An 11,208-nucleotide genomic window follows, 5' to 3' on the forward strand; every position below is an offset into this window, starting at 1 on the left:
TTTGTCTAGAGATGGGTGTTAAGTATGATAAGAGTGATAAATCAGGACGACTGGCGCAATAACAAACAGCTTTTGATGAGAACAACACTGATGCTTTGAGCAAGCACAGAAGAAGCTGGGTTTGATTGTTAGCGTTTGAGCAGAGTATCCGAGGGGATGATATCGGCTTGCTGAAGCTAGCGGATACCGAGCATGCAGATGATGGATGATCTGTGTGTGTGCCTATCGGTATTGGCGATAATGAAAGAACAAGGTCTGGATGGAGGGGTAGGGGGGTTTGAGAATTTTGGGTATTCAATTGTGAGGGCAGGAACTGTCTTCGATGAAAGGAAGAACGCCTTGGACGAAGAAGGAACCAAAGATGGGAGTAAGAATTAGAAACTGGGGGCAGATACGAGACAGAGTATAGAGGCAAGAACGACCTTCACACCTCTACCCTCTTGCTACATTTCTCAAAGAGACTAGAGCCTCCAGCCAACATCTTATGTCTGTGTAAAGATTTACATCAGAGCTCATGAAACTAGAGACACCTATTAAGTCAGAGGACCTGGCCCCTTTCCTCAAGATCACAAATAACGCTTATTCTCCTCCAGAAACTCAGATATGGCCTCCCAAGCAATTCCCCTACGCATTCCCGTCTCATCATCCCATGACGAGTGAATCCCAATGAGCGTCCCCGTCTTCCTATCGACTAGCGGTGCGCCGCTGTGCCCCCAGTACGTCCAGCATGAATGCATCAGCGCCCCGATATCCGAATTATCCTGCGGGTCCTGACCCTCGGCACAACCCCTGAACGTGCCGGTGCTAAGGTGGAGGACATCGTAGTCCGTCTTCGTTCCCGGCATAGTGGCCTCGAAATCCTCACTGCCCGGGTGGCCGACGCAGATAACTCGGGCCTTCAAGACTGGTGGTGTGGAGGAGAGGGTTATGAAAGGGAATCCCCCTGAGGGTGGTGATGATGACGGTCCTGAAGATGGCGGAGACTGTTGGGCTGATATGATTTTCAGCAGGGCCAAATCTCTTCTGCCGTCCCAGGCTAGAGCTTTGGCTTCGACTACTTGGCCTGAAGCGAAGAGGAGCCAGTGGCTCTTGGAGTCGTCAAAGTCGTCGATAGTTTCCGCGGTGCAGTGGGAGCAGGTGAGCAGGATGCCATTGGGTGAGATGCAGACTGCTGTGCCTGCTTCCTCCTGGGCAAAGACCAAGGTTGCCATAACTGATGATGCTAGACCCTTTCTTTTCATGTCTGGTGGGACATCAAATGGCGTCTCTATCAATAGTTGGCGCTTCTCTAAGAGCAGCTGGATGCTTTCCTTCCCCAGATCTTTGAGTTTGAGGCCGACGTGGATGATTTCTGGAAGAATATGTAGGCCTTTCACCGTCATGCCTGTTGTATTGTGTTCAGGTTCTATGATGAAACAGTCTGAATCACTGTTTGTAGTCTGAGATGGTCTTGAAGAGGCGGCCGCTGCGTTGTCCATCCTCGCTGTTTGTCTCGGTCTCCTCCGTGAGACTGCAGGTTTTTGAGGTACTTCCTCCATTATCACAACGCTGGGCAGGGGGTTCAGTAAGGATATACACCAGCTGTCAAAATCTCCAGAGTATGAATCTTCCTAAGTTGATGCTTAAATATCGATCCTGGCGATAAAGCATCTGGGTTGCAGCATATAATTCGGGGGGGCGGTGAGGCTGCTGCCTAATTTTGCCGGGATTAACTAACCTCTACGTCACTTACGTCCGAGTGTGAAGTCAAAGTAAACATCGAGCATTGCTTTTTGTATTAGAGATTTAGCGCATCGTCAGCACTTCATAGATCATTGACTTGCTTCTCTATCCATTCGTTGACGAGATTCTTGTAATCCTCTGGGCCGTATGGCTCAGATGCCTCGGCGATCATGCCATTCTTTCTGTACACCTTCAACCCCAGATCGCCCACCAGCTGGTCGATATACGGCACAGCATCAAAAACAAAGTCCGGGAACTTGTCTCCATGACCGGCAGGGTACCTCCATTTGCAGAATCTACTGTGAAGTGCAGCCTCGTACCGCAGCTTGTCCATCGTCCCAGCACTTGTCGTGGCCTCGGTCACTGAGGGCATTTTGTCGTGGAAGTAGGCATCGATCCAGAGTGATTGTACGTGGGAGATCATCGCCACGGTGAAGTTCATCAAGACGCCCGCGAAGGCAATATCGCGGTGCGCCAGAAGCTTGGCCGACGGTGGTACCATGAAGCGATGAAGCACGTACGGTGTGAGGGGCGTATACGGGTTGACGGCCTCTCTCGTCGAGACACCTTCGTCCTCGACCAGCGGCTTCAGCCTCTTGTTCTGAATAGGCTGGTCCTTGAGACGCGGCCACTTTTTGAAAATCTCTTTGTCGATAGTCTCGATCATCTCGGCGGTCGGGAAACTCTCCGCAGAAGGCTGGTGCGGGAGACCGAGCTCCTTGTCGATGCCCTCAGGTAGGAACTTGATGGGCTGGAACTGCTTCCATCCAGTTGCACAACAGAGAGCGTCTGATTCCAGAGATGATCCATCTGAAAGGTGCACGGTGCCTGGTGACAGCTTTGAGAGGTCAGCTATGTGCACCTTTACTGTTCCGTTGCGGATGAGGTCGAAGAAGTCCGTCTCGTAGTTCAGAATAGAGAAGCTGGACGCAGTGAACATGGCCTCGCTCCACGGCTTCAGCTTCTTCAGCTCCGGGTCTGAGTCGAACTTGTTGAGGGTGATGACGTCGTTGCCGAGGACGCTCCAGAAGTTATTGGTGATGCCGCGGCCGATGGCCGTGCCGTGGTAAAAGTTCCTCGTCTTGACGTATCCGTCAGCGTCGCCCCATGAACAGGGACTAAACCATGTGAGGGCTCGGGTGTGGACGAGCTTCTCGAGCCACTTCTTCAAGGGCGTGACGTAAGGGGGAGCCATCCATACTGGACCATGTCCAGATTCTATGTCATGTTAGCGCATTGGTTTAGTGATCATGAGGTGGTCATTTCGGGATACCTCTAATCACCCAATTCACCTTGATGCCCTTGATTGCGTAGGCATACACAAGATCCCACGCTGACTTGGTACCGCCAAAGACCGTCACAGACTTTGCCGATTCCAGGGTGCCTGCATGCTGAAGAAAGTCCTTGCCGTGGAATATGGGGGCTCCAAAAGTCTCTTGACCCTTGAAGTCGGGCAGGAAAGCTTCCGAAGTGAGGCCAGTAGCAACGACCAACTTCTTTGCGAGGACTTGAACCTCTCTGCCGTCCGTACCACCCACTAGCGTCAGAATCCAGCTGCCGCCGTCTTGATGCTCTGCCGAGAGAAGCTTGTGCTGGAAGCGAATCTTGTCAAATATGCCAAAGGTCTCGGCGTACTTGGTCAGGTAGTCATGCAAGACTTGGCCGGGAATGTGATCTCCGGGCAAAATGCCGAAAGTCTCGGGGTCCATGGGGAAGTCGGGGTACTCGTAAGTTCCGAGCATGTTGTTGCTCTTCAGCCCCGGGTACAGGCGGTGCTCAGCCCATACTCCGCCGGCGGTCGAGGCTTGCTCGAAGAGTGCCAGTGAGCTTTCAGGATGGAGTTGATGGTGAGTCTTGGCCGCCGCTAGGCCGTACCATCCTACAGGCACAGCTTCAGATTGTGACCTTCATTTAGCGGTTTGGCGGGATGTTACTTACCGGCTCCAATGACGACGAAGTCGAGAGTCTCCATTGAGTAGTGCGGCAGAGTTTCTGAGACAATTGGACGACTAGTCACCAGCGTGGAAGGGCCGAACACCAAAACTTGTTCGAGGCGTCTATTTCGAAGCGAAGATCCCACCGGTGCGGGAAAAGGGTTGGGCCTGCCTTCCTCTCTTCCCAAATCGCGAATAATAAGCACTAGACCTTCTGTCAAGAACCCTGGCCTGCAGACGAACATGGGAATATTGGGTCCTGCTTGACCAGCTGCATCTGATCTGGCGTTGGTTGGGTTTCTGGCATTTGCATCCTTCATGGAGTTGGGTAATATACTCGAATACTCAACTTGAGTGCTGATTCGTCAATGGCAGGGAATTCTGCATGCCCCCTGCCTCTTTGCATCGCTCACGGCATTCATCAATTCTTCAAGAAGTTGTCCATCAACCTCCCGGCCGGCAGCTTGCAGCGGAGCACCATTGTCCGAATATTAGCCTCTTCTTAGCTTACGAAATAGTGGCACAAATAGAATTCCAACTCTCGAAGAATCCCGTATGAGGGGGCTTGATGGGCATTGCGCTCAGGCACAGTCAAGGGTGCCCTGACATCCAAACACAACCGGACTCGTTCCCCGGATGACAAGTCACTGTTGGCACAAAGATAAAGACCCACTGAACTAAATGAGATGGCAGCAGGGCCGTTGACTCGTGGTAGACTCGTGGCGGAGGAAGAACTGTCACGTCTTTTACGCCGGTTGCGCGATACTGACAATTTGACAAGGAGGCTGTCGATTGCAGAACGATTTACTCCGTAAGTCGAGTTGAGAAATTTGTGGTCATGACCAGTAAATAGGTAGACAAGATGCTCTTTGACTGTAAGATGGTGAAGTTTGCTGAAGTCAGAGCTCGTACCGAAACAATGTTTCTTCAGGACAAACCGGCACCGTGATACGTAGTTCGATAGTCCAACACAAGTTGAACCTATCAGACGGTAATGCGCAACAACTCATCAATGTTCAGGACGCAACCAAGACCACTAAAGCCTTTCTGTCTGTTTGTCGCTCTTCTATTGGGGACTTCTTCAACGCAGGTACCACTCGTCTTTCTGAAGATATCCACAGTCGTTGACACGGCTCACAAGGGTACTATCCCCGGCGCCGCGCTGGTTGACCCCGTGGGCTGGCCCACGTCCATGTAACCCTCGCGAGTCAAGGCCGTGCCCCTGGTCCCCACAGGGATTCTGGCCAACGACGGGTTCACAACTCGACAGGCTTCGGAACTTCCGTCATATCAGATATGGTGTAAATGATCACTCTCCTTGGGCACAAGGCTCACGTCAAGATTTCTGGCAAAACATCACGAAGATATCATCAGTTCTGAGACCTAGGGTAGGGAAGAGGCAATCAACTGAGGGCTCGCAGACAAGTCAAAGTCTATTTTCTTGGCGGGAGTCGCGCAGGATAGCTCCAGTGCTGTTGAACAAGTCTGGACTTGCTTTCGAGATGGTCGTGTTTGCCCTGCCATCACCCTGAGCTAATGATCTGCCGACATTGTCCAGGTGCATCAGCACGGGTTTGGTCGTATTAGGCATCATTCTGTTGAAAGGGGCCGACGCTTTACCATATCTGTAGACTAGGCTATCGAAGAGCCGCATCTATGGCGGCCAGAAGTCTGACAGCTTTCAATCAAATGCCATCGAGACAAGATAACCGTATCCTTAGAAGGAGATGCTATCTCGAGCGAGTAAGACTGACAACCGCCGTTAGTACGTTTAGTGCTTCTCCTGAATATGGCAGCAAGCCCATTTCGGCAACTTGTCGTAATCTGGAATAGCCCATATGCTGTCTCAGCCTCTCTGCCTGACAGCTAATTGCCTGTGTACTCCGTACAAAATACAAAAATGTATCCGTACTTCATACAGCAGACACTTGATCGGTGGGAAAAGTCCCATTGAATTGGCCGGGGAATCCAAGTCGCTGGCCCGGGCTTCTTATCGTCCGAACTCCTCACGCTTCTTCGTCTCAATCATCGCCATCATCATCATCATCACTGGTTCCGTCAGCCGTGTGTTACCAAACCACCACTAGCTATCCGTACGTACGGATATTTTGGGTTTGCTAGGGCATGTGGTTTATGTTTCAGAGGGTAACGGACATGCACGTAAGCGCACCCTTTCCCAGCACTTCCCACGAGCCGCCCATGCCGCTTGTGTCCAAGTCAATGTCTCCGCGGTGACGGGGGAATGCGACATAAGTATAGACGTACGTACGTCTCTTGTCCGATTCCGGTACCCCGGCCGCTTGCCCTTGCAAGGTTTATTCTGCAGCGGCTGCGATCTACAAAGCTGAAAAGCAGGGCCCCTCGACGACCTAATTCCCAAGAGTCTTATCTGGGTTTCACTGCTATTATTCCTTGCCTACTCTACTCCACCACCGTATCCTGCTAGCATTACTCTTCAAGAAGGCTTTTCCACTTCTCCTTCACACTATGCGATTCGACTCGTCGTCTTCCTGCATCACGCGGGGTACTCAGTTAACATGATCTCGACAACATGTCTGAATTCTCGACAGAAGCTTTCGCGCTTCTTGGCGTGGCCATCGCCGTCATCTTCTTGAGGACTTATGCCCGCATCAGCGCTGTTGGCTTCAAGCGTCTGCAGGCAGATGATTACCTCATGATACTTATCATCGTCGGTCTCTCCACAGCTGATAAGTGATGTTGGAATTGAGACACTAATGCGAATGTACAGTTCACGTACTCTGCCGAAACTGCTTTAGCGTACAGCGTCGGAGCGCATTGGAAGGGACTCGCCAACAATGGCATGACGGACAAAGAGCGAAAGAGTCTGGATCCAAACAGCGAGGAATATTCGACAAGGTAGGGCGATTGTTGGTGTATCGTTTTGAGGGAATGGTCTAACATGACACTCGCAGGGTCAACGGATCGAAGACACAAATAGCGGGATGGATTACTTACAGCTGCCTCGTCCTCTGGCCTGCAAAAGCTGCGATGTGCACTTTCTACGTGCGCCTTACAGTAAGCAGTGCTTGGAAGGGACCATAAGTCACAACTCAAGCTGACGCGTGAATTAGGAGGGTTTGCACAATTTTCGCAAGCGAATCATCACGGGTTTCGTTCTGATTGCGACGACATGGCTGGCAGTGTTCTTCTCTATCGTCTTCAGCTGCTTCCCGATGCGCAAAAACTGGCAAATATATCCAGACCCGGGCAGTAAGTACCGCACAACTCTTTCCAACGCCCACGACTAAAGATTAGCCAGACATTTGCCAGCCGGCTATCTCAAAGGTTAACATAATCGTCACCGTCTGTCTCAATGTCATTACGGATTTCTACCTGCTAAGCATACCGATACCGATGCTGTGGAGCGCCAGGCTGCCTCTGAGACAGAAACTCGGCCTCATCGTCCTGTTCTCCGGAGGTATCTTCGTAACCATGGCCGGCATCCTCCGCTGCGTGCTCATCATCACGGTAAGCCAGCACCTCATGAGGATTCTTCAAGGCTCCGATCGCTGACCTATGCGCATGGTAGAACCCTGTTACAGGCGCGCAACAAGCAGGTTCCTGGGCCGTCCGCGAGACCTTTGTCGCAATCGTCACCACCAATATCCCGATGATCTTCCCCCTACTCCGGCGCTGGCTTACACCCATCTTTGGATCCATCTCGAGTACCCTATCACGAGGCGGTACCAACAACAAATACGATAACCCCAAGCGATCCGACCTACCGGCGCCTGGGAGCATCATGCTTGGAAGTGTGACAGAAGGAAGCAGTAACAAGAAGAAGAATCGTCCGCCGTATACGCAATATCCGATTACAGAAATCACCAGGTCCGGGAGCGAGGAACATCTAAACAAGTCACCACCTTTGCCGGGAGGCATCAGTAAGAATGTGGAAATCCATATCAAGGAGTCTAAAAAGGCCAGTGAGAGAGATACATCGAGCACAGACAGCAATATCGAGGTCCGAGACGCTTATTTTACGGTTGAGGTGAATGGAATTGAGAGACCCAAAGCAACGAGGAGTAAGAGCTATCGAGAGAGCATGAGATCTACGTTCTCGGTGGGTGGTCATAGAAGAGGCGACAGCATTGTATAACATGCCATAATATTGAAATCTTTCACAAGAAAACTGCGGCACTCATTCTTGGAATGCTTGGAAATGCTGATTGCGTCTGTAAGCGTTTTACCGTAGGCGGATTACCCTAGGGTCGACTAGGTACGAACGACTGTTGATTAGCAGTGCGTTGTTCATGATCGAGAACGCCACAGTGAAGGGTTCTCTACAAGTAAATAAGCCAACGAAAACAGATCTAGCAAGGGAATTCCATCTAAATAATTGGATCTGATCTGACTATTGGCTGTTCTCTTCGAACGTTACTAAAATACTGCTTCACTCCCCCTTCTAACGTCACCCTCCTTTTATACAATCAACTCAAGTTCCTCCCACTCTTGAACCACTGTGCTCTATAGTCTATAGTAACTAAGTATGAAATAGCATATCTGCTCTGCTCCTCCAACATCTCAAAAAACATAGTGGTTCTCGCAACAAAACGCACAAAACCTCCCACCGTCAACCAGCACTACTCCGCCATTTCGATCCAAAAGGTTCCTACAGAAGCACTCCCCGCAACGACAACGCTGAGGCTGCCACGCAGAATCATCAATGCGCAACCGCATTGCGTGCAAAGCCGGATCAGCGAGAGCCCTAGCCCGAAGGTGCGGATTACGCGCCTGACGACTGAGGCGGAACAGCAATGCGGTTAGATGGGCGGGCACGGAGGGTGGAGGCGATGGAGATGGGACACGCTGCCGACGTCGGGGTGGCGTTGGGGCCCGAGCTGTTGCGCTGCGGTCGTCCATGTCCGCTGAGGCTGGGGATAGGGATGGGGAAGTAAGAGGGGATGATCCGGGTGTTGAGCAGACGTAGTCGGGGGCTCGGTTCCGATGCCGTCGGCCGTGATATAGTTCTGCTACGGAGTCGGAGTCGTCGCTGAAGGAAGGGGATCGTGAGGTGAAAGTTTCGGATGCGGGAGTTGGTGGAGACGTCCAGGACGAGTCACTTGCCCACTGGGAGTCCGGGACGATCCGAGGGAAGCGTTCGTCGTTCTCGATGCTTGGAAGAATCTCGAATGGTGTATCCATTCTTTCTTCTCTTTCACGACGAAGTGCAGCCCTTCGAACATCTCTCCATGGAGAGGGTAGATAGTGGGCTGGGAGACGGGCAGCTTGTGTGGTCTCCCAGTACAAGGGGCTGGGAGGCCAGTGGGTGTGTGACTGCGTAGCGTTAGGACTATGGTCGTCACCGTCGTTGTCTCTGTCGTATCTTGGCGCTGCGTAGCCCAGGTAGTCACGTTGAGGATCTCCGAATGTCTGCCGTTCCTCATAGTGGGAGTTTTGAGGATCAGGCATGTTGCTAAAGAAGGATGAGCTCTGCGATGGAGGGTATGAGTCGCCAACAGGAGACGAGAGCTGAGGGTGGCGGTTGCGGCGGTGAGCATACATCTTCGCTCGTTCTAGGGGTTGATTTGATGAAGTTGAAAAGAGAGTTAGGCTTCGTTGAAGTATCCAGGAACTTGGTCAGAATCGTGATGCTGCATTATGGGAGGGCTGGATATTGGAGTAGGTAGATATCTGAATCTTCTTTTAAATCAGGATGTCTGAGGAGAGCGATGACCGTGATTCACAGCTAGGAAGGACTCTCATGAATCAATGATATTTTATAGTTACGTTCGTGGTGATTAGCAGACTTTGCCAGCATTTCATGGATCGTTTCGGCCGGGAGCTGGGAGGTTGGTTTGTCGGTGTCACGGAAGCCTGAGACTGCCTTGGTTTGCCGTCGCATCGTCAAGTTGTTGGTGCGCTGTTAGATACCTACCCAGGTTTGGAGAGTGTTTGCAACTCATAGCTAGTCATTGCTGATACTGTTATGGAGAGGCTCGGCGACTGCCGTCGACTCATATTTCATTGAAAGCTTCGTTTCATCAGACGTATATCGAATACTGATGAAGATTGGAGCTTGCAACTCGAGAGGTAGTATCCAGGCTACGTTAGATCGAAATATGATGAACAGACTAGATTTTAGCAATATCAAGACCAATCTTCGCAAAATTCTAGATTCGTTTCAAGCCTTGAGACATCTGGCTCTTTGCAGATCACCCCATTAGTAACGCAAATTCCCCAAAAAGGAAGCTGCTTACAATGACGAGCCCTCTCCGGCCGAACAAACTCGAGCCGCTCTAGCCAATGCTGCCGCCAGCCCTACGGTCGACAACGCGCTTACGACGACGGCGGCCAAGAAGGCTACGGCCTCCAAGCGTCAGAATACAAGCTCCGTATCGGGTGGCAACACTAGTGTTCCCAAGAAAGCCCCGACTCTTGTATCCACGTTACTCACACTCTGAGCCGTCGTACGCAGGAAGCCCTATTTGAGCCAGATATTAGAGCCATCCAGAGGTCCTCTTAGCGAGGCAAGCCGACCTGGGCACCACAGCCACCAGCAAGAGAAGAGCGCAGAAACATCTGAAGGTGGTACTCGAGATAGGAGCACGAAACGCCGTGTGAGCACAGCAAGCCTTTAGTATAGCGCAGAGCCCTCAACACAATAGAACAGCATAATAGATTGGCTTTTCCCCTTCCTTTCTAGCGTATATTAGCTTTAGAATAATCGTTAGGCGACGTAGTAGAATAGAAGGACGACCCGGTTACGCAGTCGCCTACAATATCCTACCGCTCCCATAACTTCTCACTCGTCAACTTCCGAAGCCTTTACGCTACACCCATCAATCATGTTGCTCATGATACACCCGCCACCCTGCTCAATCCGTCCCCTGCCAAAGGCGGCGGTCTTCACAAACTTTCATTCAACGCTGCGTTGCCGCAGCTCCCTCCCGCTGTCGGAGGTGTGCGACAACATGAGCAAGAGGATGACGGGGTTGTGTAGAGCTTGGACTAGCTTAGGCCGCTGTGATCATTTGCTCAGCACTTACTCAATTGCGTAAAATCTCATTATCCGCTATCAGAGAGACTCTGGTGGTAATGATCAAACTTACGGGAGGAACCTCACTCTAATTTCCGAATGACCGATCAAACAGGGACTAGACTGACTATCCAAGCTGTCGAACCAGTCGCGGATGAAGTTCAACAAAACGCGAGCCAAGAGCAGAAATATAAATTTAAGCAAGAGGTATATACATAGACGGGGAAAATGAAAAGACTCAACTTCAACTGTCTTTCTCAACAGAGATACGAAGCTTTGAGCAGCTCACTTCCGGCTCCGGCAGCACAATGGTTGACGCCACAACATCCAGTTCTCCTACATAGATAGCATCAACCGTATCGTCATTAGCTCCACACTGGTGGGTGTCCAGCTTCACCTACAATTTTCGCTTACTGTTTGATTAAGCAGATAGAGCACCCATGGATCAAATAGAGACTGGGTCCTCATGCACGTAGCGGACTTGGCAGGAAGAGCTACGACAATGAGATCCAGCATCATTGTACCTATACAAAAGGCTCGATTGCATTGAGTTGG

At 51.1% G+C, this 11,208-nt stretch overlaps 4 protein-coding genes across 4 annotated transcripts; 1 reads left to right on the forward strand and 3 right to left on the reverse strand.

Annotated features, from left to right (window-relative positions):
- Positions 1-71: 71 nt before the first annotated feature.
- On the reverse strand, positions 72-1,621 carry BDP55DRAFT_652359 (trypsin-like cysteine/serine peptidase domain-containing protein). Its single transcript, XM_060574109.1, has one exon. The coding sequence runs from the start codon at positions 1,536-1,538 to the stop codon at positions 567-569; it is 972 nt and encodes a 323-aa protein (XP_060433691.1). The 5' UTR covers positions 1,539-1,621; the 3' UTR covers positions 72-566.
- Positions 1,622-1,804: 183 nt separating this feature from the next.
- BDP55DRAFT_691399 (uncharacterized protein) lies at positions 1,805-3,694 on the reverse strand (the record flags this gene model as incomplete). Its single annotated transcript, XM_060576962.1, has 3 exons — positions 1,805-2,940; positions 2,996-3,601; positions 3,661-3,694. 3 exons carry the CDS (start codon positions 3,692-3,694, stop codon positions 1,805-1,807), a joined length of 1,776 nt encoding a protein of 591 aa, XP_060433692.1.
- Positions 3,695-6,207: 2,513 nt separating this feature from the next.
- On the forward strand, positions 6,208-7,773 carry BDP55DRAFT_628524 (uncharacterized protein; the record flags this gene model as incomplete). The annotated part of the gene is made up of 6 exons (XM_060571914.1): positions 6,208-6,345; positions 6,406-6,533; positions 6,590-6,692; positions 6,749-6,887; positions 6,937-7,145; positions 7,207-7,773. 6 exons carry the CDS (start codon positions 6,208-6,210, stop codon positions 7,771-7,773), a joined length of 1,284 nt encoding a protein of 427 aa, XP_060433693.1.
- Positions 7,774-8,198: 425 nt separating this feature from the next.
- On the reverse strand, positions 8,199-9,179 carry BDP55DRAFT_712369 (uncharacterized protein; the record flags this gene model as incomplete). Its single annotated transcript, XM_060578205.1, has 1 exon — positions 8,199-9,179. The coding sequence occupies one exon, from the start codon at positions 9,177-9,179 to the stop codon at positions 8,199-8,201; it is 981 nt and encodes a 326-aa protein (XP_060433694.1).
- Between the last annotated feature and the right edge of the window lie 2,029 nt (positions 9,180-11,208).

Source organism: Colletotrichum godetiae (assembly GCF_030913485.1).
Source record: "Colletotrichum godetiae strain CBS 193.32 chromosome Unknown BDP55scaffold_7, whole genome shotgun sequence".
Taxonomy (NCBI): Eukaryota; Fungi; Ascomycota; class Sordariomycetes; order Glomerellales; family Glomerellaceae; genus Colletotrichum; species Colletotrichum godetiae.

Coding starts and splice junctions, on each gene's coding strand:
- BDP55DRAFT_652359 (XM_060574109.1), bottom strand. CDS start 1,538: ATGGAGGAAGTACCTCAAAAACCTGCAGTCTCACGGAGGAGACCGAGA.